This window comes from Pomacea canaliculata, linkage group LG14 (genome assembly GCF_003073045.1).
Source record: "Pomacea canaliculata isolate SZHN2017 linkage group LG14, ASM307304v1, whole genome shotgun sequence".
NCBI classification, from domain to species: Eukaryota; Metazoa; Mollusca; class Gastropoda; order Architaenioglossa; family Ampullariidae; genus Pomacea; species Pomacea canaliculata.
In genome coordinates, this window is record NC_037603.1 from 8,921,130 (window position 1) to 8,946,699 (window position 25,570).

At 36.9% G+C, this 25,570-nt stretch overlaps 2 protein-coding genes across 3 annotated transcripts; one reads left to right on the top strand and one right to left on the bottom strand.

Moving 5' to 3' along the window:
* Positions 1-144: 144 nt before the first annotated feature.
* LOC112555830 (translationally-controlled tumor protein homolog) lies at positions 145-5,304 on the bottom strand. 2 transcript variants are annotated; one of them, XM_025224363.1, is made up of 6 exons: positions 5,150-5,304; positions 3,686-3,759; positions 3,356-3,546; positions 2,861-2,976; positions 983-1,089; positions 145-812 (listed from the first exon to the last, which is right to left on the bottom strand). In XM_025224363.1, the coding sequence occupies exons 1-6, from the start codon at positions 5,175-5,177 to the stop codon at positions 810-812; spliced, it is 519 nt and encodes a 172-aa protein (XP_025080148.1). In that variant the 5' UTR covers positions 5,178-5,304; the 3' UTR covers positions 145-809. The 2 variants fall into 2 exon arrangements, with proteins under 2 accessions (XP_025080148.1, XP_025080146.1); XM_025224361.1 differs by having other exon boundaries at positions 3,341-3,546.
* LOC112555825 (cullin-4A-like) lies at positions 5,303-22,735 on the top strand. Its single transcript, XM_025224354.1, is given in 22 exon segments — positions 5,303-5,703; positions 6,620-6,795; positions 6,797-6,840; positions 7,206-7,275; positions 7,849-7,922; positions 9,756-9,918; positions 10,471-10,560; positions 11,943-12,025; positions 12,642-12,709; positions 12,847-12,965; positions 13,316-13,391; positions 13,903-14,031; positions 14,370-14,407; positions 15,764-15,830; positions 16,396-16,506; positions 17,007-17,200; positions 17,476-17,595; positions 17,978-18,083; positions 18,721-18,794; positions 18,980-19,078; positions 19,349-19,501; positions 19,619-22,735. Coding segments are annotated over 22 exon segments (2,400 nt in total). The 5' UTR covers positions 5,303-5,453; the 3' UTR covers positions 19,715-22,735.
* Positions 22,736-25,570: the final 2,835 nt, after the last annotated feature.

Consider the following 25,570-nt stretch of genomic DNA (forward strand, 5'->3'; position numbering starts at 1 on the left):
ATCAGATTTCAAGTATCTGACCACGGTTGGAAGCTTCTTTACCCACCACATTCCAAGATGCCATCGCTGTACCTCTGCAGACACTTGCATCCTACCAGAATGAAGGTTCACCAGTCATGCAATACACCACCAGCATAATTCATCCATGCCATATTTATTCAAGAAATATCTTGAGTTTTAAGCTCATTTGTTGAGCAGATTGTTTCACGTTTGATTCCTTATCTGGTGTTGTGGTATGCTTTAACCATTGTTTAGATTAGCGATTCTAATGTTATCGTCAAGTGCCATAGAAATGTACATTACTGAAAGGATCCGCATATTGCTCTGCAAGGTGCATGGCTTTCCTATTATTTTGGTAAATGTTCAGTGATATAAATGAGGAACACACTTTGAACAAGTTCTGCGTTATGTTTATGTGAATGACAATGGTAAAACAATCAGTCCTTCGAAGAAACCTCTGACAGATCAACAGACAACACAAGTTGTGAGTTTGGCATTAGCTTATATATTTAACTGTACCAGCAGATTAGTTGTGTCCAGCCAAGACCTTAATGATGCCAACCCCCCTGCCATCCCACCAGAAATGGTTAAGTTTCCCACCTTTACACCCTACTATTCTGTTAAATGCCACAAGCTGGCTGAACAGTTCTTTTGATGCACTTTATAATGTAAATTCTTAAGAAAGGTTCTGTCACTACAGTCACAGCAGAGATGCAGTCCAGATAATCCCAAAATATCACGGCACAATATTGTTCTCATCATGAATGCCAGGTGCAGAAAAGGATCCATTGCTAACTCAGATGGTGGGGTTACTGCAACAAGAAAACAAAATTTGTGAAAGTAATGCACACACTATGACAACTAAAAATGCATTTTTGCTGCACTAGTGGCATGCACACTTTCCGCTCTAAGATATTGCAAATTATTTGAACTGCCAAGGAACTGATTAAGAAGAGCCCAAGCTGTAAGATCAGTGACTCACATATTTTTCTGAGATGACAGCATCTTTAAGAACATATGCCTTGCCACTAACGCCATCATCGTTCCACTCAAAAACAATGAGTGCAGCCTCTGGGTTGTTTGATTCTCCTGAAAACACAGGCCATAAACAGTGTATCAGCCTCTATAAACACTCAGAATACAAATTACATCATAATAGCAAGCCGTGCAAGAGATGGAATTTTTAATCGAATGAGATCTCAAATCACTGCGTTGCTTCCCACTTGGTTAAACCCAACCCACGTCAGGAGCACGCTCCAAAAAATTAAAAGCAATATTTTAAATATTGTTAAGCATTTTTAAATATATACAGAGTAATTTTAAATAAGATATAAATAGTACTTTAAAACTGTTTTTGCATACCTTGAATGAAAATTGTACTTAAATCGATGTTTTTCTTGAAGAAATTACAAGTATTTTAAAAACAAATTAACATAATACCATAAGTCACATACCATATCTTTTAGGTTTTTTGCAAACTAGAAGCAATAATATAAATGGACTAACATTTTGACATCTCAAGATTTCTAGGAGATATAAGAAAAAACAGTAACACCTCACTCAATGTGAATGTGGCAATTAGAGATTTTCAAGTGTTGATTTCATCAAAGGCAACGTTCATACCATAATCCCTATATATCCCCATAAAGCATATGCATTTCTTAACTGCAAAATTTTAATGCTATAGCACAGGCCTATCTTGAGATATAATGTTTAGCACGTAAGCCCTTGCATTTAAAATGGAAACTGTAAAAATTTAAGTTAAAAGATTAAAAATGAATATCTTGTATCAGATTATTTTTGAAAAATATATTTCAGTGTTTATATGCTACACTTGACATCCTACTACATAATTAAAGTCTATCATAGTTTGCCAGGACTTTAAATTTCACCCTAACAGCTTTCTTGCTCAGAAATCACTAGCTTTTTTTTTTTTTGGGTGTTCTTTCCTTTGTTTTCTCTGCGTTTCATTATCATAATAAAATTTTTTGCAAATCGTATACTTTTAAACATATAACAGATTTTACTATCTAAATTTTGTTAAATTGTCAGGAATGGTCACTATTTGGTATTTCCAAACGCTCGTTTATTTTGCTGTGAAGTCGCAGCATTTTGCTTTTACAACTTCTGAGAATTATTCTTCTCATTAATTAGATGATATTCAGCAAACTATGCATCAAGCACAACAGCTGGAATAAATCAACAAATGTTAGCCATTTTGGGGGTGATGGAAGTGCTTGTTGTTATGGTTATGAACTAATCAGATTACATAATAAATTTTTAACCGAAAAATACAATAGAAGCCAATGGCAGTGAATGATTCGAAAAAGAGTGACCTGGTTTTCATTAAAAGTAGCTTAGAACTATTTTTAGCATAGGCCTTTCACTTGTATAATGAGTTACGGGAGAGAATCCGGTCTGAACGGTATGCGTTGGCTTTCATGTGATTGTCGCATACATAACCAAGGCTCAAATGCTCAAACAAGAGCCATTTTCAGGTCAGCACGAGGTTTGGAGATAAAACTGGTCAGGGTAGATATAAAAATTATTTCATACGGTATCAAATCATCCATTTTTTTAAATAGAAACACGCCGGAATCTGTTTTATCATATGTCATAGTATGCAAATATGGTGTTATTTTAAATTTCACCACCACACCCCAAAACCGCTTTGAGGCACCCCTAACCTTTATTGGCTAAAGCCACGTTAACCCACCTAATGCACATCTGACCGACCCAGACATGTAAAAATAAGAAGAAAAAAACAAAAAAAAAACAATCACAGTCATGACAAAGCTGCAGCCTTTTTCATATGTGAAAAACTTGCACGCAAAAGTTGGCAAAATCAACATTAACTCACCAAAGAAAAAACTAAGATCCTTCCAAGAGCCTACCCATTTCTCTACCATGGCCTTGCATTCTGTTTTGAAGACATCGGCCCGCTCTGGTTTTACTTCCTGCAATTTCTCTTTTAAACTGAAAAAAAAAATCAGCCAATAAATCACACAAAAATCATTTTCACCTCATGACATCACATCTGCTGGTGTCAGTTCTTTGTGATTTTCATATTACACAATACAAAATGCTTTAATTTTATACTGTCTACAAGTTGAGTAAATGTGGTACAAATGCTAAAATTCTCTAAGTTTTTTACGATTAAAGAAAAGCCAAAATTAATTTTTTGTGAAAAAAAAAAAAAAAAACTTCAGCTTTTAGACACATCATATAACCAAAACTGTAAAATCATGTAGCATCATCATTACAGTACTGTAAGCTCTCAGACCTAGCGTATGACCACAAGTGTAAAACCATGTTAACGTTATCACCATATCTCTAATACCGCGAACTGGTATACCATGCGAAATGGGCCTTCCAATAGTTCATAAAATCCTTCTTGCTGCCAAATGCAGTTTCCTTCAAACGATTGATCAGCACGATGTCCAGACCTTCCTCTACAGCAGCCTCATCTACTCCCTCATCAGCCTCCTCAGCACTAGGGTTGGCACCAATGTTGACGTTGTCTACACCCTGTTTCTGTTTAATCATCTTTTGAAAAAAAAAAAAACCAAACAAACTGCAAATATGTTATCACTCCTTTTACATGACTTAAAGTCACAAATAGCTTGTCCTATTAACAACACCTCTGACATCAATGCACTTTTAAAATAAAAAGCTTGATACTTACCTTTGCCTCCATCACATAGAATGGAGCATTTTCAATCAGCTTGGGGTTGCAAGTTTCCCCAAAAAGCTCATCACCTGAAATAAAAAGGCATCTTAAAACAGGATTTTGCAAAACATCTTCCTTCTTAAATGAACTACACTAACACAATGGTGAGAAATCAATCCTGCAAATATTTAATGTCAGAAGGTCCGCTGCAAATGGATCACAAATAGGAAATGGTTGCTTGTGAAATGGGTAAAATCGCACACACTAAAAATAAGGCACAAGTAACAGGTACAAATGCGTTGCTTGGATGGAATACATTGTCACATCAAGGTTCCTGAACAGAGGTATGATAGCACTAAACAAAGAGTGGGAATATAAGCTAAAGCCATTAATGAACTGGGTGACATGGATGCTATAGTCTTTAACAACCCCAGAACAACATAAAATTATAAGTATTACAAAGACTGGCTAATATCTGAAGATGACAGTGAAGTTTGTGTTTTATTATTGCTGCTTTTGGGTAAACATTATATCAATGAACATATATACATTTTTGGTAAGGAGAAAACTTTAACTTTGCTATAAGTAATGAAAATTGCTTTCCCCGCAAAGCCACGTTAGTGGCCCATCGTGCTATAAGGGACAATTGAATAAACTTAGGCCCTACAGGTAAACCCCATGGCGCCAAGGGCTGCTGGAGGTTTTTTCATAACAGTATGTGTAGATTAACAAAGATAACTATGGTGGATAGAGCCTAACGTCCATGTGGCACACAGATGAGTCTAAATTAGGTCAAGTTTCATGCCCATCTCAGTTCCTTCATAACTTGCAGAAACGCTGATACTGGTAATGGCTGAATGAGAAACTGATATTAATGAACAAACCGAGAATAGGGTGATGAAGTGAAAATATTTGATCTGGATTTAATTATGTTGTAATTTTCATGTCTAAAAGTTGGAAGACGTTGAGCAAAGGCACAAAGATGAGTGGGGGAGGGGAACAAGGGATCAGCGGAATTCTGCTAACCAGTTAAAACAGGTTTACAGACTGGTCATATAACTTCATATCAGTTCCTCACAGCGACATTTATGAAGACGTAGATAACTGTCCATCTAAATGTGACAAAGTGCCATTTAATATGTAAATATTTTTTTCGAGAGAGGAAATGCGTAATCAAAACAATGAATGCGATCGACATTTGACAACAGAAAAGTAAACATACAATAAGTCTACAAAGTAATTTATTCTCTAGTTAATTTATCTCATCTTAACAACTGCTATGAAGATCAGGTAACTGTCGCTGTAGTTTAATTCTTTTCGAGAAGGAATGATGGTGGGAATAAATATCTAGGTTACGATGAGAGTAGAGAATGGGTAAAGCAAAGAAAGTATATGTTGTAAAATGAAACAATCCTATGTAACAAACAGCTTAATTTAATCTTTCAAACAAAAGCCATACATGAACTGTTCTTTACTTACCAGTAATAATATCCTTATAGATGATCATTCTGCTGGATTTTTTACGATTTAACAACACAACCCGATCGCTCAGGGCTTACGGCTGGTCACTTATCAGGTAAAAGGAAGTCTTCAAGCACATGCGCACAGACAACTACTGTGACATCCGCTTAAAGAGTGGCCTCCCCTGATCGCGTAGAGGCAAACGGGATCACCGCCATTTTGAGCTCTTAGCTTGCCAGTTCTAGAGTATTTGATACGTTAGACGTGTGTCTGATCTTTTAGCTTAGTTATTTGGGCCAGGGTTAGGCCTAAGTAGTAATGCATGCCTCTCTCAAACCCAAATAAGCGTACTTTGTCAGAGGAGAACAAAGGAGACACCTGCTCTAACTCCAAACGCAGAAGTGTGGAGAGCAGAAACAGAGGACTGGATGAAACTTGTGCAACGATGACAGAACCCCAGAAAAAGGCAAACTTTTCAGCGCTCTCAGGAAATGGAATCAGTCGGCATGCCTCACCGTTGTCGACTACAAAGCCAGGGGCTTCCAAAAAACTTGTTATAAAAAATTTTAAAGGTATATAATAAGATCATACTAAAATTCAAAGACATCAAACAGATATAGAGATGATCAAAATTACTATGGTATATTTGCTAAGTTGCTAGTGGTAGGATTGTTGACAATCACTGAGAGTCAACGTAATTCTGTTTTTCTCTTTACCCATCTCTTTCCTCTTGTTTTCCCCTTTGTATCACTAACCCCTATGTGTTTATGCAGTCACTTTAAACGTAAAAATAAACGTCAACAACACTAATATTTTTTCCCAAAATTGCATGCCGCAACAGATTTGAACAAGCAGTAATGAAATACAGAATATGCTTTTGAACCTTTTTATCACAAATAAGCACATATGAATAGATTTATACCTTATGTTGCACAGTGACAAAAATGAAATGGGAGAACCATCCAAAATGATAACAGTTTATAGTGTTGACAGTACATTTAGAATATTTGTACAATTTAACAAAAAAAACAAGCATTTAAAAGTGGTGATTAGACAAGCATAAGATAAGCTGAAAATGTTGGTTATTAGATTTTATTTGGGCCCGAAAACAGTTTGAAATTAGAAAGATATCTCCTAATCCACTTAACAAGCAAAGTTGACTATTAACTTTTTCTTCACTCAAATGGACTACAACTATTAACTGCAAACGATGCTTTGACTTAAATGCATGTATGGAGATGATTAGTGGAAGTTAATGGATATATTTATTTAGTCATTGTTGCTTTAGCATAGGGTTTTGAATTGGGTAGGTTACTACTCTAAGACTTTTAGTATAACCTAAGATACATCAGAACAAGAACATTTATTTGTATTTGGATGTATATGCTTGCAAATTCCGAGACAGATGAAGAGAACCATTTTAATAATAACATTATTTCATAACTGTGCACCCTATTATTTTGCCAAGATATTTATATTTATATTTAGAGAAGCCCCCGATTCCAGAAAATTTTGAAGAGGTAACATGGCTAAAGCTGGCAGAGGCAGTAGGGGCCATACAGAGAAGCTGTGCCATCCGATATAGCCTGGAGGAGCTGTACCAGGCTGTGGAAAACATGTGCTCCTATAAGATGGCAGCAGGTTTGTACCAGCATTTGAAAACAAGCCTGCCAGAAACATGTACGTGCCAGTTTGCAGCAGTTCCTTGGGTATCCTTTAGTTGCCTCAACAGGCGGAATTCGCAGTGCAAAGGCTTATATTTTAGTCATTTGCTGATAAAAGTTTATGTTGAGTGTGGCATATGATTTCTTGAAAGGAAGTACCATTGATTGTTCACTGTCTTATAAACATTGTGACTTTTCTGCTGAATGGTTTTTCACCCAGCTATTTCACATTTGCTATTTGATATCTGTTTGTAATCTAAATAAAATTGTGCAAACTGACAGCTGTTTGTTAGGTAAAAACTAACCAAATGCTGATGAAATGGTACTTTCATGGGAGTTGTGATACTGAGTTGTAAGCTTTTTAGGATTTAGTGCATGCAGCTTTATGTTAATGCCTTAACAGTAACCAGTGATACCTGTGAACATGAGCAGTTTTTAAAGCTGATGAACAACTGTTGGCAAGCACACTGTAGACAAATGGTGAGAGCCTTCTTTGGTATTCAGTATGTCGTTAAGTAGTTAAGAAGAAGAGATTTAGGAGATGGGTGTGTGTGTGTGTGTTGTTATATTCTTAGAAACATTGTCTAGACTTGTGATATTTTGAAAGTTGGTATTATTTTAGGCTTTTACTTGTGTTATTCTTATGTGTGGATGTGTGTGTACATATTTCCTTGATAAAGGTGTTTGTGTTGACCAAGTAGCCTGTTAAAAAATAGTTTATCGCTGTTATATTCTATGTATTTTTGTTACATATTGTTTGATGATCTATGCCTTCTGATAGATTGGCTAGTGATCTATGCTTTCTGATAGAATACAATATGTACATACTGTTTTGCGATAAGATATAGTGTGTATAGTGTTTTGTGGTAGAATACAGTCTGAATGTACTGTCTTGTGATAGAATACAGTGTGTATGTATATAGTCTTGTGATAGAATATATGTGTACAGACTGTTTTATGAGAAATGTTTTTTTTTGTGTTTGGAATGACATGTCTATTGACTAAATATGTGGCAGATAATGATCAGGAGTATATTGACTAAATATGTGGCAGATAATGATCAGGAGTATATTTCTTTTTCTGGATCGCACGTATGTGCTACAGACATCGTCCATTCTATCCATCTGGTAAGTAAAGTGCATTGCATGTGTTTAAGATATCTTTTTAGCTGTAGCAGATAACTTCTCACATTCTTGGTCTGCTGTGCTCTTTGTATTAGAGTATTGGGGTGGTTGGCAATTTGCTTTGTTACATTTGATCTGTGTCCTCATATCTACTTTATATCCTTTGTAATATTGATACCATATCTATTCATGTATATGATCACTTTTGGGTAATTTGAATACTCGGTAAGTCTGACCTTATTTGCAAGTTAATGTATTATAACAGAGCTCCTGTGCATGAAATATGGTCAGGCAAGAGCTTGTGGCAGACATTTAACTACGTTTACTGGAGGTTGGGGATGAGACTGTTTTTATAGATGAAATATGTTGGGGTTTTTTTTTTTGTTTTTTTTGTGTGTGTGTGTGTGTGGGGGGGGGGGGCACTTGATTGATGCACACTGCTTTATTGGTGTAGATTCTTTCTTTGTGAATCTTTGCATTAATTGCAACTTCCTAGGAGTTTCTTATTGGAGGCATCAGCACACAAAATTAAGTTTCAAAACAGCACTTTTTTAAATTTTCACAATAGAAGAATAAGAAAATATAAGAAAAACAAAACAAAAACTGAGTGTCTATCCCTGTTCTCAAGATGTCAGTATTTAAAGTTTGTGATTTGTGTCTCAGCTAAAGCTGTTATAGACAATGTCTGAAGCTCTTGCATACAGCATATTAAAATCTTAGAAGTCTCCAACACAGAATTTCTACTCGAGTGGCGGAAAAACTAATTCGCACAAAGACTTGCTATAAATAAGCCCAACAAAATCTGAGAAAAAATCCAGTATATCTCTTAATCATTTTTCACGAATACACACCATTTCAAGCACTCCATTTCAATGACTTATGAAATATATAAGGTTCGAGGGTAACAAACTTAAAACATCTGTAATTTCTAATCTACTGGACATATTTTGTTCAGATTTGGAGCAATGATAACATCTTTTTAAATGGTCGATTAATTTTATATACAAGACATAAAACTGCTTGTATAACTTCATAATGTCCATTATTTTATTAATTTCGAAGGTCATGATTCTTACCTACTCTTCATATCTTACTCTTGATATAAACCTAGATTGCTCTGAATTTGCTGGTTCATGGGCTGTGAACGTGTAGAACAAGAACAAGAGGGTTCTGATGATGCTGGTTTGTGTGAATGTGACACTTGTAGTACCATATCAGTGGTATGAGGTCCTTAAATGGGAAATATTTAGGAGTGGGTAAGGTACTCTTGATTATTTTTGCTTTTGACTTTGAGATCTTTTCTCAAGTCATGCTTTCATTTTCAGATTCTGAATTGTTAAACAATTTCAATGTCACAAGAGGTATAAAAAAGCATGGCTTTTGCATGTTTTTTTTAAAAAAATTTTCCATAACATAAAAACACCAAAAATGTACAATGATTCTTTGGCTTCACGACAACAGTTCCCCAACATGCATCTTTTATTCAAGACCCCTATGCAGTCTCTTCAGCAAAAAAAAAAAATTCACAAGGAGGAGGATGCTTATGCTCCAAAAACCTTGCTTTAAGTGATGCACAGTACACTCTGGGATGTATTCAGTGTGGAAAGTTGACTTATTGTAAACAAAGACATGACTGACAGGCAGACTCAGCACCTGTACTATCATTGTATCTTGATTATAACTCAGGCAGAGTGGTTATACACAAAAGTTATAAACCTCTTAAGCTTTATGAATGTGTTATGTTACCCTGCATTTTGCTGGAAATATCTCCCACTTTTCAGATACTAGTCCTAAAACGGCCGCTAACATTAGAAATGAAATTTATTCTGAAAACAGGGATATGGGACTTGACCTGTTTCGTGCTCATATCATCAGCCATCCAACTGTTGAAGCTCGCACAGTGGACGGACTACTCAGTCTGATTGAGCGAGAGCGATGTGGTGAGACGGTGAACAGACAGCTGCTGAAGAGCTTACTGCGTATGCTAACAGACCTACAGGTGAACAGCTACTTTTTTTCTCTTTTTCTCCTCATATTACAGTTGTTAATGATGCATTTTTAAAAGCTTATTCAACATAAATGAGTGCTAGTTGAAGCTGTGTTTCATCAACCTTTTCGAGAGTCCATGGCAGTTGAGGGAACGTAAAACCTAGCCAGAATCCTTCATAAAAATTTTGAACAGATTACTTTCCATTAAAGAAAAACTTTCCCAACCTCCACTCAATAATATTTTCTATTTATGTTTGTATTCATATAATGGAAGACGAGATCATTTGCTATCATTCAAAAACATCTGCTTCAATTTTTTTTTCTGTACTCATTAACATTTCTGGTAATTACTTTTAAATGATCAGCACTTGCCCATTTTTGAAAATGTTTTTCAACCGTATCTGATAACTGTTAAACTCCACGGAGACAAAACTTGTAGACTGCAAGGCATTTACCTTTCAGTCAAAAACATAAAGGCCTGAAGTAAGCCATGCTTGTAGTAGTAAGGATGGATTGTTAAGAACTGTTGATCAGGATTTTAGTCTAAGTGCTTGCTGCACAGATTTACCAGGATGTGTTTGAGCGCAAGTTCTTGGAGGCAACAGAGCGCCTGTATGCTGCTGAAGGCCGACAGCTCATGCAGGAGAGAGATGTGAGTGTACACATGTTTGTTGTTTTTACAATTTTTTATACGTGTCTAAAGGTCTAGATTTTGCCATAATAAAAATTTCCGTCTCATCTATTCACTTTAAATTAAGCTATTTTTCTTTGTAAATGTCCTCGGTACATAATAACATCAGTGAAAATTTGACTACAGTGGAATCTCAGTTAGCAAACGCCTCGGATAGCGAATATTTCGGATAGCTAACAAAAATTTCGTTAAAAGTTTGTCTCGGATAGCGAACAACATTTCGGATAACGAACAGCCACGTGAACCACATGTGACCGTTCAGCATGTAATCATTCGCGCTCGAGACACAGTTACGATCAGTCGTTCCTTATCTATGCGCATCCTTCTTATTTAGTGATTTTTGTGCTTTATTTTAATAAGATAATCCTCAATAATTGCTCCAAAGAAGATTAAGGGGGGGGAATTGGTTTTTTACGCCGTGCCAGCAACTGAGGCTATATTACGGCAAGCAGCCAGCCCTGTAAACAGACGCCACGTGCAGGGAAAGAACAGCGTGCCCGAGACGAGAAATGAACTCAGGGCAGCCGACCTTCACTGTATTGGTGACAGGCGCTAACCGTTGCGCCACCGGACCGCTCCAAAGAAGATTAAGAGCAATTAATAGTAGTGAGGTAATGACAAGGAAGCGGCCAACAAATGAATTGAAAAAGGAAATGATTTCAAAGTATGAAGGTGGCATGCGTCTGTCGGATATGTGATGTCATATTACCGAAGAGTTTTCCAAAAAAGGCAGAAGGAACAGACACTGGACAAGTTTTTTCCTTTAACCTCAAAGCTACAGAAAAGGGAAGTCACCCCCGATTTTATAATGTCACGTGTGCTCATGGAGCGGAAATCAAAGCAGTAATTCCACACTCCCCACACCTGCTTCCAACCACGCCGTCAAAAGGGCAAGTTTTCTGATGTTAAATGCTTTCGTTAATGTTTTTATGTTTGTTTAACTCCATTTATATTGCATTATAACTGTCCTCATTAAAACAAATACCTATATAGCCTGTAACTTTCAAATATTAGTGAGTCAGCAGGGGCTGGGAACCAATTAAATCTATTTCCTTTATTTCTTATGAAAAAATTGTTTCGGATAACGAACAGCTTTCCAGAACGGATTAAGTTCGTTAACCAAGGTTCCACTGTATTCCTTTTCTTTTTTTGTTGAGAAATTAAAACATTGATCTGTCAAGCATCATTATTTAATACATTGCAGTAAATTCAATCTTAAAGAGATAAATGCTGTTTTTGTTATGTTGGGAATATTGTAATAAAGTGTTGATATTAAGCTTTTAACATAATCGAGATCTCCATTGTGATTTTATGGAAAAATTAAGCTTTACTTTGTGTGACAGGTTCCGGAGTATCTGGCCCATGTGGACAAAAGAATTAATGAGGAGATGGAGCGTCTACTTCATTATTTAGACAGTTCTACAAAGTGAGGCGCTTCTATGTGTGATCTTGTTTTGTATACATTTCAGGATACAAGTGCATGTGTGTTGAAATTTACTGGGAGTGGTTGATTTCTCCTTTTTCTTCTGGCCCATGTATTTGATCGATGTCACAAATTAGTGATTGCTTCCCACTGCTACCTGAGTTAAATGATATCCACATAATCTTTCGGTTGTTGGGGGTTGAGGTGTTAGAGACAGTGCTTACTGGCCAGAAGCGGAGGGGTGATGAAGTGCAGTGCCTGTCTCCTCTTTCAAGCTGTCTTTCCTTGTCCAGCTGTCTGAAGGATCAGTACCCATTCAAGACCTGGGTCAAGCAGGTGAAGTGTATTACATTGAGTATGGTGCAAGCCTCAAGTCTCGAGACACCTGGTCTGAAACCATCTAATGAGTGCTCTTTGATTATTAATGAATGCATTTTATTTCAGCTGCATTACAAATCATTAAAAATTCTCACATATTTACAATGATCTTATTAGAGCGCAGATTTTAGCATGTGCACATCTGCTCAGACATGCACTGACACATTCTTTTTTGAAAAAGTCAGGACAGATAAATCACATTAATATATGCCTTTAGTGTATTTGTTCTGAATATTTACAGGAAACAACTCATTGCTTGTGTAGAGAGACAGCTGCTAGAGCAGCATTTACAGCAGATTTTGCAGAAAGGTGAATATGTCTTCTGTTTTGTGCTTCCATGCAATGTTGTTAGAGATTGAAACTCACATTATTGTGGCAGTTAGATGTGTTGTTCTAACTAGTTCTAGAGTTCCTCTGTAAAACAAACATGGGTTTTGTGTGCTCAGGCTTAGACCAGTTGCTGGATGAGAACCGTGTAACAGACTTGGGCCTCCTTTACCAGCTGTTTTCTCGAGTCAAAGATGGACTGAAAGAATTGTGTTCGGCCTTCAGTGCTTACATCAAGGTAGGTGGGGGTCATCAAAAATAGTGGCAAATGCACTGCACACACCATGGACATTATCAGGCAACATGCATTGGTTTGAATATTGTCTTACTGTTTTAGCCATGGTTTTAATTTTATCAGATTTTATCATTTTTGAGTCACAGTGTTTTTACAATCCCTAGCATTTGTGCATTTAACATTCATATTGGTGATATCAGAAAGCACATCCCTTTTGTTCTAATATTTTACACCTAGCTTTTGGCCACTCAACCGAAATCATGCAAGATAAGCTTTCTTGAAGCATATTTTAAACTAAATTGTTAGGAAAGGGTTGAATGTGTGTTCCTGTCTTTTTTTTTTTTTTTTTGCAGAAGACAGGCAAGCTTATTGTTGTCAACCCAACAAATGATGCTGAAAAGGACAAGGACATGGTGCAGCACCTACTAGGTGAGAACATGTACCTAGGTTTATCTATTACTTTTGCCTTGCCAGCATTCAAGAAAACATGAACTAAAAGGGTTTTGGGGGAGTCAGTTGTCCATGAGGATTTCTGATTCCTAGCGCTCCATGAAGCTGCGTATCAGTATTGGTATCGGGGAGGGGGACGCTTATTCAAAACCCAAATGCCTAAAAATTTCAGTGATTGGGTCATGATTATTGAAGATTCTTGTGATAAATGCTTTAAAATTCAAAGTAAGATTTTTCATTGGATCAGCATGCACAAAATGTTGACAATATATTGGTTTACTTTTTTTTAAAATCTCTGGACACATGGGTCCTGTTCTTTGCCCACAGCAAGTCACAAACCTCTGTATGTGTGTATGCATGAGAAATAGGAACTTTGGGACCAAAGTAGCTTCTCTTAAAGAATATGTTGGATTTTTATTTTAATTCCCATCTGACATATTTCATGGAAACTGATGGAAACTATTTAATGGAAACTGATTTTTGAATACAGATTTTAAAGATAAAATTGACAACATCATTGAAGTATGCTTTGGGCAAAACCAGAAGTTTATAAATGCTATGAAGGAAAGTTTTGAGAACTTTATAAATCAGCGTCAAAACAAACCTGCAGAACTGATAGGTGAGTCTAAAGCCTATTTTACTTATTTCTTAGAGGCCTCGAGTCTATGAATCTTCTGACCATGCAGACATAATTGTACAATTACAGTGACTACTGACAAACTTTTTTTTTTTATCGAACAGATTTCTTGAAATACACATTTTTCCTCCCTTTAATATGACATTTCTGAACTGGACAGATATTTGAACAAGTTTGATAAAGTTTTTACATGATGATTATATAAAGATTTTGGCAGACATTTGTCTAAAATTGTCTGGTCAAGAATAGTTTTTGCTAAATGTTGTGATTAAACCAAACGGTCACTGAGAGCATGAACACCTGTTCGTGGTATGTTGCAGCCAAGTACGTTGACTCCAAGCTAAGGGCAGGCAACAAGGTAGGTTATATGTCAGGTCTGGTCATGAAGCACATTTACCTGGCGTATTCTTACAAGTGGGTAAATCTGAAACCTTCAGGTAGAGCTAAATCCTTGTGTTCATCAATATGTGGTACACTTCTTCAAATGGTTTTACCAGCCAGTAATTTATTGGAGACCCCTGTATTACCACTCTGCAATAACTTTCACCTGTGTAGGGTGTAGATTGCTAACACATAATGTGTCTAGGCCTGGACAGATATAAAGATATGGAGCTGTAAAGGTATACTAAGGTTAAACACAACAAAAATCATCATGTGCAGCCTATTCGCTTAAGCATACCTAATCTTTCTTCTCATAATACAGGCGGTCCTCGACTTACAACGTTGTTCCGTTCCTATGTCGCGTCGTAAATTGATTTTTGCTGTAAGTCGGAACATACATACATACTGTACGTAAATAACATACTATAAGCACTTATCCTATCCTAACAGTAATTATCAAAAAAGCACTTATAAAATTTGTTTAACAATGAAATGAAACAGGAATAATAAACAGTAATAAATAAAAAAAAAGAACAATTCCGTGAACATGTGAGAAAACGATGTAGCAGCAAGCTAAAATGGCATACAATGCAACTGGGATGATGCCGTCCTCCTCGGTCCCAAACCGCGCAACCGTTTATTCTTCCGCTGCGCACAACAGACACAAAGCATTACGATGTTTACAACGCAAAATCAATTAAGTTGAAACAAGGCTTTATACAGCAAACAAGAGATTTGTCGTAACCACGAAACATCTAACTTGGGGCTGACGTAGCCCGAGGACCGCCTGTATAGTGTGTTGAATAACAATTACTAATCATCTTATTGGAGTTAATAGTGATTTGTTACAAAATTTCAACTTATATTTCTCTCATAAGTTATGATATAAAAAATAGAATTCATTTTTCTATGATTGGACATCTGCACATAGAGTTAAGCCACTCGTTAACATGTAAATGGAGTTTGTTAAAGCATCTCTGTAGTAGTTTTCCGTTTGGAGTATAATCTTGAAGGAACAATATTCTTAAAATCTTGTTGCAGTCTGCTTATTTACTTGCCTAGTCTGTCTAAAACAGTTAATCATATGTTTGAAAATAAGTACAATGTTGCTAAATCAGACCAGCTTGCGTTGCTTCACTGTTGTGAGAAGATCACTCAGATGAGACACATAGTAGGGGGAACAAGTTGGTCAGAGTTGTATGTTCCCTAGTCATGATAAATATTTGTCCACTTAGGAGAAGACAACCACAGTTGAAGTGACTAGTAGGGTGATATCTCATAAAGTGACCTGTGTTTGCTAAGTACTGGGAGAATAAAATGTTTTTCGTCATAGGAGGCCACAGAAGAGGAGCTAGAGAAACTCTTGGACAAGATCATGGTGCTCTTCCGTTTTATTCATGGTCAGTGTGGAGGCCTGTTTTATTGTATGCTTCAGTCAGTGCTGAGCCAAGTTTTATTGTCAGTCTAATTGTATGCTTTCATCATTTCAATTTGCTTCTGGTTTGGTTATTTTTTTATTCTATTGTTATGTCTTCGTCTCCATTCATCATTGTACTAACAGTACCCAAAAAAAACCAACCCATACACAGAAAATGTCTTATGGAGTTGGTTTTTTTTAAACCTGTGTTAGTTTATCTTTCTATGCAAGACTAATGGTGGCTGGGTGTAGATTATTATATTTTTTAATTTCAGTTGATCATTGCAGTCTTTTCATCAGACAGATGTTATTTACATTGATATTCCCATCTGCTGTTTTCACGTACTTCATCTATGATGTCATGCCTACCGGGATTTGTAATCTAAGTGCATGCATACATGCAAATGTGCTTATTTGGTCTGTCTAAAGTGAAGTGCATGAGAAATTTTGTATGATGCAGCCTAATGCACTGTGCATCTTTCAGTTTTTCTTAAAAGCAAGACAATTTAAGATTATACTTATTTTTTCACTTTTTTTTTCTTTGACAGGCAAGGATGTGTTTGAAGCATTTTATAAGAAAGATCTGGCCAAGCGGCTGCTAGTGGGAAAGAGTGCTTCAGTGGATGCTGAAAAGTCTATGCTCTCCAAACTCAAGCAAGGTATTGTTTGCTAAATATTACAGGATTCTTGCCATCTTATTAACTCTTGATTTTTGCACATTTTCTAAAATGTGTCTCTACTGTTTAATCTGCAGTGATCACCCTTTCCAAACAGCTCGCAGCTAAAGCCATCACATTGTTCATTTTATATCATTGACTACAACTGTTGTGAAATACTATGATGTGTCAGGTAGTTAAAGGTCATCTCCTAACCTTTTCAAATCGTTGGGGGAATGAGATGTTAGAGACCTCAGTTTACTTGGGGCCAGCTTTATGTGAGGGCGGTTCCCATCTCCTCTCCCTTGCTGCCTTACCTTTCCCAATCCTTTATGATGTGTACAATGCAGTAAGGTTGCCTTTTCGCTGGGAAATTGCACTGTGTAAGTGTGGTCACAAGAATTCCAAGTCTGGTTATGGTTCAATAGTATTATTGTAGACTGCAACGTGTGTACAAAGTGGCTTATACCTTGAAGAACAACAAATGGTATTGGTGTGTCCAGAGTGTGGTGGAGGCTTCACTAGCAAGCTAGAGGGCATGTTCAAAGACATGGAGCTGTCTAAAGACATCGTTCTGGCATTTAAGCAGCATCAGCAGGTGCTGGACTCTCCAGGGGCCATTGACCTCACTGTCAACATCCTTACCATGGGCTATTGGCCTACTTACCCTGTTTGTGAGGTGCTTCTCCCAGCAGAGGTGAGAAATGCTTTTTATTTATTTTTTTTTCTGAGAGTGTACCAGGTGACATCTTCATGTATAATATTGAGCCAAGAATGTGCAAAATTTATCAATGAATAGTGTTGTGTATAAATTTACATACTTCACAGTTGATAACTCAGTCAATTATTGTCTGGAGACAAAATAGATTAACAACTTTGTTAAATAATGTCATAGAAGCAGTTGTCAGCCAGATTTAGACTAAAAAGTTATTGAATGCTGAACATGATTGTCAGTAATAGTTGCTGTTTCAGATGGTACATCTTCAGGAGGTATTCAAGAAATTCTACTTAGGCAAACACAGTGGCCGCAAGCTCCAGTGGCAGCCCACACTAGGACACTGTGTCCTGAAAGCAGAGTTCAACAACTACGCAGTGAGAAAGCTAATTATAAAGTTTAGTTTTACATATAGATACATTTAGCATATAGTAAACAGCTAAGATTATTAGCAGATTGTCAGAACAGCGTAAAGGTTTATAGCTTTCAAATATTGAATGGAAAATATTTTTTACACACTCAGCCATCAAGTTTTAGAACTGATGGGGAGCTTGAGGAGACAGAAGAAAGCATTAACTTGCAGGATGTTTATTGTATTTTGTTATCTGTAACATACATGTATTAAAGAGAATTTTTGTAATGAGATGGTTTCTGATTTAAAGAATCTCAAAATGTCCTGTATTTGAAATCATTTTCTTTGTACCTTTTTGTGCCGCAGACAGATGACTGCGTCAGGCATTGCATGATTTTCTGTCTTAGATACGGAAAGAGCTACAGGTCTCGCTGTTCCAGACATTATGTCTGCTTCTATTCAATGAACACACAGAGTATAGTTTGCAAGACATCAAAGCTGCCACAGGCATTGGTAAGCATTAGGAATCAGATTGGTATTAAAATGTTTATCATGTTTTCCTCCCACACCTTTTTGTGGAATTTGTTATGAAAATTAGAAGCATTTCTGAAGAGGCCTAACAATGATCAACACAGAATGAAAAAGTCAGTTCACTAAGAAATAATTAACCAAGAAACATTTTTTAAAAAAAGAGTCAATGTACTGTCAAAAAAGGGATGATTTATAAACTAAAATAGAGGATGTAGGATGGAGGTTCAGAAACATCAAGAAACTATGGGAGTGGTTTTAGACTTGTTTGTGTTGAAGAAGCATACACCATATAGCCCTTTCAAGTCATTAAAAGGGTTAGCCATTAAAAGGATATACCTCACCCAAGTAATCATTTTTCGAGTGTGAAATTTGTTTGCAGTCAAGAGTTTTAGAAACATTTGGCCATGTTTGTACAGATGTGAACGGACTGAAGTATTCTTAAGTGAGGTCTTGAATTTGACATGTACATGTACTGATGTAGACATTCTCACATGTGTACATGCACACATTTTAGCACATGTAAATAAATTACATGGCACACAAAATCCACCTTATAATAAATAGATACCAGTCACAATGTTATTTCTACTAAATTATAGACTAAATATTGTGTCAACAGAGGATACAGAGTTGCGGCGGACTCTACAGTCACTGGCCTGTGGTAAAGCACGTGTCCTGCATAAAATTCCAAAGGTATTCGTACATTTTGATATTTTTTAAGAAAATATTTAATACAATGTTAATTGTGGAGATCAGTTACAAAATGAATCTTGTCCAAAGTCTTAATTACAGATGTATGCCTAAATGGATGGAAGAACTGGTATGGCTTTCTCTTTGTTGGTACATAACGGTGTCATTGCGTTCTTAATGTGCTGTAGGGTAAAGACGTGGAAGATGGAGACAAATTCCAGTTCAATGATGATTTCAAGCACAAGTTATACCGTATCAAGATCAATCAGATTCAAATGAAAGAGACTGTGAGTTAAGTTTTTTTGTTTTGCTGCATGTTCAGAACTGGGAGATAGCTACTCTCCTTGACCTTGTCATGGCTCTGAACATGCAGTTTTGATGGTGGTCTTTGACACATCATTGTAATTCCCAAATGGTTGATGTTTTGGCTTAAGCTCTTTGATATTGTGCTGTTTTAATTAAACACCTGACAAATTTAATTTGTAATCTTTTGGTAGACGAGTTCCTTCAACATATTGAAGATGCTAAATTGTGATTCCCAATGTGTTTGATGGCAGCAAGAGGAAAATGTTTCGACGACAGAGCGAGTCTTCCATGATCGACAGTATCAGGTGGATGCAGCCATTGTGCGCATCATGAAAACACGCAAGACTCTTCCTCACAACCTTCTTATTTCAGAGTTGTACAACCAGCTTAAGTTTCCAGTCAAGGTATGACCAGTTAATGTGTATTTATCCTCTTGTTCCTGAAAATGTAATGTATAAATACCCTTAGATTGCCTATGTTGGTTTGCTGTAACTCTTGACTTCCAACATTTCTCTTTGCAGCCTGCAGATCTGAAGAAACGAATTGAATCTCTCATTGACAGGGAGTACATGGAGCGTGATAAAGATAACCCAAACACCTACCACTATGTGGCTTGAAACCCCTCCTGACACCATTGCCCTACAGGTCACCTGGCTCTCCATTTTTTGTGACATTTCCTTATGTTGAACCCCACTGTCCCTCCTAGTGCCCCCAACCCTCCTCCACCAGTTGCACAGGATGGGCTGCTTGTTTTGTCACCTTCGTGTCATCAGAAAAGCGGAGGGTTGCAAAGGCCTGCCTTTAGATCAGGTACAGCCCCTGACTTCCACTTGACTGGTGTGTGTCCTGTCTGCAGGCTGGCATGAAGCCGGCTAGATTCTTGTTCCCATGTGACTGGCATTCAACTGCTGGCTTATCTATATCTACTGTGACTGTTCTGATGTGGCCACCGACAGTGATATGTATGCTTGCTGACCGAAGAAGTGAGACTGAAGTGTTTGGAAGAGAGTATCTGTGAGGTTGAGCATAAAAGACAAGAAAACATGATGGCATGGACTTTTGTATTTGTGAGGGTGGCGTTCGTGTGCAGCACAGAGACCTTTGCTGAAATAGTGCAGGCATGTGTACATGTGTGCAGGCAACATCATGCATGTGGATGTACAGAGAAATGAACATCTACAGATATCCTGATATACACAATTTGTTATATCAATAGTCAAAAGACTGTTTACAATGAATACATGTATTTGCCTGGTACTGTTATTTATTAGTTTTTTGTTTATTTTGTACAGGTTGGAGAGGTGCTCACAGGGTGTTGTGCCACTTTGCAAATTTAAATGATTGGTTAGTTTAGTGTTCTTTATAAGAAAAACAGTAAACTAGGTTTACCTTTCATAGCAAATTTTTTTTAACCCTGTTCACTTTTTTATGCTAATTGCTTGTAGAGGGCACAGCATGTACTGATGCATTTGAGAAGAACATAATCAGTAAATGACAAAACTGTTGCCCGGAAAATCAAGAAGGGTCGTAGGTCTTTTGGTACCATGTCTTACATGCCAGGTTTAGCAAGATCCAGATTTTGCTGGCTAGCTGCAATTGAGAGATGCATGGTTACTTTTTGCAAGTGTAATCTTTAAAACATTAAATATTGTCCTGTTTGATTTCTTTTGTTTGTTGGTTTTTTCCACCAAGGGCCATTCTAAAATCATGTGGAAAAAGTGGGGATATTAAGTGAAGGTGTGTAACATCAAAATATGCTTTATAGGATTAAAAAATAAATTTGTACAACAGTGATCTTTAGCAAGACTGCATCTTGCAAGAACTGATCACCATTGAGAGATGGTATGTTTTGTTAAAATCTCATTCTAAGAAAATGGCTGTTGTAGTGCTGATGCAACTGTGTTTTTGTTTTCCAAATAAGAATTATTTTACTAGTTACATGAGTTACCGTATTAACAATACTTCCAACTATTCACTGGTACTTTGTTAATAAACATGCCCTGTTGTGCTTGATAATGCATCTGGGATGTCATGTTCTGGGACCAGGGTGTGCCATAGTAGGAAGGTCAGCATGAGTGGTTGCTATCTATTCAGGTTTGCCAAACATCTGACTGTTGAAACTGTAGATTAATGGTTTACAGTTATCCTGCTACAATCAGGAGTTCATAGGTCGTAAAGGAATTTTTCCATGGGAGATTTTTCTTGGGAGTGTTGATTGACTTTGCAACACCCAAAAGCTTCATCATTAACGCATGTTCAATCCTTTACCTTGAGAAAGCACAGAATTAGCAAAACTAATATCATTTTGATTTTGTTGTTGGTGGTTCCTAGGTGACCTAAATCGAAATGTGATTTTGACGGAAATGTGCATGTTGGCAAGGATGGAGGGAGGTACTTTATCAGTTAAAACTTAATCACATTTGGCTGTAGTCAGCAGTGCACACTTTTGTGATGATCCTTACTGTGGGTAAGTCCCAGATCTAATTCTTTAAAATAAAACCTAACTTTGCTCAAGACTTGATAATATTTAGTATACCGTTTGCAATTTCTGTCTGCAAACGTGTAAAATTTCTTTGTCGCATCTCTCCTAAAGTCTGTAAAATGTAAATTAGACGAGATCGACTTCTCACAACAGATGATATTCCTGCAATCAAAGGAAGACTCTTCTTGGTACTACGTTGATTTTCCATGGAAGGCTTTCGTACTTTTTTTTTTTTTTTTTTTTAAAGATGACGTGAATCAAAAGGGTTGGCTAGAAAAGTGTGTTGGTTTGATAGCTGTAGAATGGGCCTGTGAGAAATGGAGTAAAGTGCCATTCATGTGAAATCACAGATATGACCTCTTGTTGCGGACACACCATTAAGCCACAATAGCCAATGCATGTGAAAAACCCAAAATGTTTACAGTAAGACAGATGTGATGGCAAGTCAAGGAGTATCATACTGTGTCTACAAATTACAAAAAATGGTATGGGAGGGCTGTACGGTGTGACCAGCATGTTGAATGAGAGTTGGTGATGAATAGCTGTTGATGATTGCCAGTCTTGGTGATGTCAGCAGATGTGCTACTCTACAGTGAGATGTGGGTAATGTATAATCAATCAAGACTTTATAAACCCAACTTTGACACATTGTAAAAGAATGGCCTAAAGGTACTAATTTCCATATGGTTTGAACAAATGATTGAATTGGTGCATGCAATAAATGGATTATGAAACCAGCTGGTCATATCCATTGTTGAGAAATGACAGGAGAAAAAAAAATATCTATGAAGGAAGTATATCTGGACTTAAAAATATGTGACAGCATCGTGCTTGGTTGATGTCAAGTGCAATGACACAAAATGATCAAACCAAGGTAATTTCAACATATACAGTAATTCTTCTATTGCCATTGCCTGTTCATGCTAGAACATGAATTATTTACCATTATGTTTAGGCCATTTTTAATTAATATTGATATTACTGCTTTTTTTAAAAACAATTTTACTTGTTCTAAGTCATTTTCAAAATGATATTTCAAGCCATTGCCACTGATGCATAAAACATGACAATGGTTCACAGTAGATGGTTGAGACATCACAACTGTGAGTTCAGCACTGACCACAGAACTTTGGTAAATAAATATGCTGGCTGCATGTCTTTTGTTTCATCTCTTACATCTGCTTTTTGTTTAAAAACAAAATTGTAGTACATCTGGCACTCCACCACAATTCACATCCTTTTTGGACTAATTAAAAAAAAACAGTGTTAGATGCAAACTGATACTGGCCAACTGATGTTTAAAAAATAGGCTGTTAATTTGACACAACTAGTGTTGACCAAACAAAAGATGTCTTAAGAATAGGCTGGTAATTAGAATAGCTGCATGTGATAATGAAAAATTCAAAACAAGACATTTGGTACATGTTTTATTAAAGTAAAGTTTTTAACACATTATGATCTCATATCACCTATTTTCTATGCTGTCCAGCCTAAAAGCTTGTCTTTCCAATTTTGCTTGTTACGGTTTCGGAAGGTCAGGAATGGACTCCAAACCCTGCAGCCAAATAACAAATACATTTCAGGCGTGGCTCACTCATGACATTCTACTAAAATCAATTATCAAAACAAAGCATGGTGTTTGTATAGTCTCTTGCCAGAGGATGTTCTGCTAAAAATCAACAAGGTTTTAGATATTAAACAAGGAAGCCCAGAAAAGGCAGCAAAAATTGATGGGAGCATCACCTTATCAAGGTTCAGAACTGTGGTACCTTTTTTTTGTAGAATGTATAGAACCTGAAACACTGTAATTGACCTTTGTCTTTAGAGTAAAATTCATTAAGCAATGGTACTCTGGTGAGACAAAACCCTGCTGATTTAAGCAGACCAAACTCAGTCTCTGGGGATAACATCACAAGATACAAATTTTACTCGCCATGTATCAAAGATAACAAAATACCATTTTCTTCAAAGATGCTTTTAGTGTCTTCAATAACAAGGACAAACATAGCAGAATGCCCTGTATGCTAAAAGAATGGACATCAGACAAAATGAAAGGTGAAAATCCTAAAAGGCAGCTACTGGCCTTTCACACACACATATGCATAATGCTGTTGATATAAGTTGCTCTTGAATGCATTCATAGACAACTGAAGGATCCTGTATGTGTTGGTAACAGATGAATAAGCAATCATGGGAAGTAGAAGGCACCATCTGAGGAACTGACTTGATATCTAAAAACACTCATGTTAGGAGAACAACCACTGTCAATTTAAATATAAGAGATTCTAAAGAAGTATAGGCTGACCTAGATAGAAAACTGCACTGGGGAAGGTGCAGCAAATAAGTTAAAGTGATGCCATGATAATAAGCCAATGACCCTAACCTCTTTCCCTCTACAACAGTGGTGTTGGTGCACTACTGCAATAATACAAACCTCCAGAGTAAAGAATACAAGAAGACAAAAGCTTTCACTCAAAAAATTGTTTTAAAAAGAAAATTATGCCTGTGAGCCATTGTGAGATATATTCTCTGAATATATAATGCTAAGCTGCCATTTTTATTTAGTAAGTTGGTGGGTGAAGTTGTTCACATGACTGTTGAAAATAGGCAGCTGAGCATATGTATAGTGTCTGAACATCATGTATCTGACATTCATAGTAACTTGTGTCATTGGTGATTAATTCATTATTAGACTAGGGATGAGGTGGTCTTACTTAGGAACATATAATCATGGCTGAAATGATTTGAATCAAGCGATGGGGTGGTATGGTTTTGGTGTGAGATGGCTGGTAATCACCCCATGTAATTCTTTTTATAATGAGGCATTTAGGTCAACCATGACAGCATCATCAATAGCTGTATTTAACTTAGTATTTTCTACTTTGCTACAGATTTAAGTAGACTGACCCTAGGTACGTATTCACTGCCTGTGATGCGCAAATCTCGCTGGTAGACTCTGTAGTCTTGGAGCTGTGCAGCTTCCCAGTCCCGAGCACAGTGCTGTAAAAGACATCCACAAAATCACCATTGTGGCCTTGACACATGAAACTTAATGAACTGCTAAAATGACTGATTCGTGCAATTCCAACTATTGAAATAACATTTTATTTATCCCAGAGGACTATTATCTGCAAATATTAAATAAGTTTTGATTCTATTTTTGCAATCAATGATTTTCATCCATAAAGTACTATTGATTTTTAAACCTTCAGTTACAGATTTTTTTGACTACCTTCCCCTCTTAAACTTGGACAAGAACAGCAGAGAGCGAGCCAAAGGACGTCAGAACCATGTCGGCCCAACTGAGGGAGGGGCTTCCCAAAACCGGATCTGTTGGCGAGGTGTTTTTGCGGCCCTAAGCTCCTCGAGGAGTAACAAGGAATAAATTAAACTAAACTACCTTCCCCTCTTGTGAATACACTATTTTATTGACCAGGTGCAAAAACCAAGCAGCATGCACTGGTGTTAATATTACCTCGATTCCTGATATCATGGAACTCCTTTATTAGAGTTATAATTTTATTATGTAAGTTTTTATCATTAACATCTGATAACCAGCATAGACAAAATATCGCACACTCATTCAACAAATACATCCAAAAAGTAAATATAGACACATCAGACCAGCTCACGGTCTGGTTAGGCTAGGGTAAAGTAACTGATTTTGAAAAAAGGTGCATCCTAAGTTTGGATTTAAAGGTGGTCAAAGAATCTACGTGACGAAGATGGACTATAATTTATTGCAAGTTGATAGGAAGACTTCTGTCCCCACGCGTTGGTCTTGGTAAGTGAGACTCGAAAAAGCGTCAGAATATAAACGAAGCAAGTGAGGGGTAGCGAGTTCGGTGAGGTAGTGAGGAAAGGTACCAAAAACAACGGAACATGTCAGAGGGGAAAGTTTATATGATCAAAGACTGCCAGCCTGCGAAGACACCGGATGATCGGTGTTGTATGTTCAGATCTGGATGACCTGCAGATAAGACGAACAGCA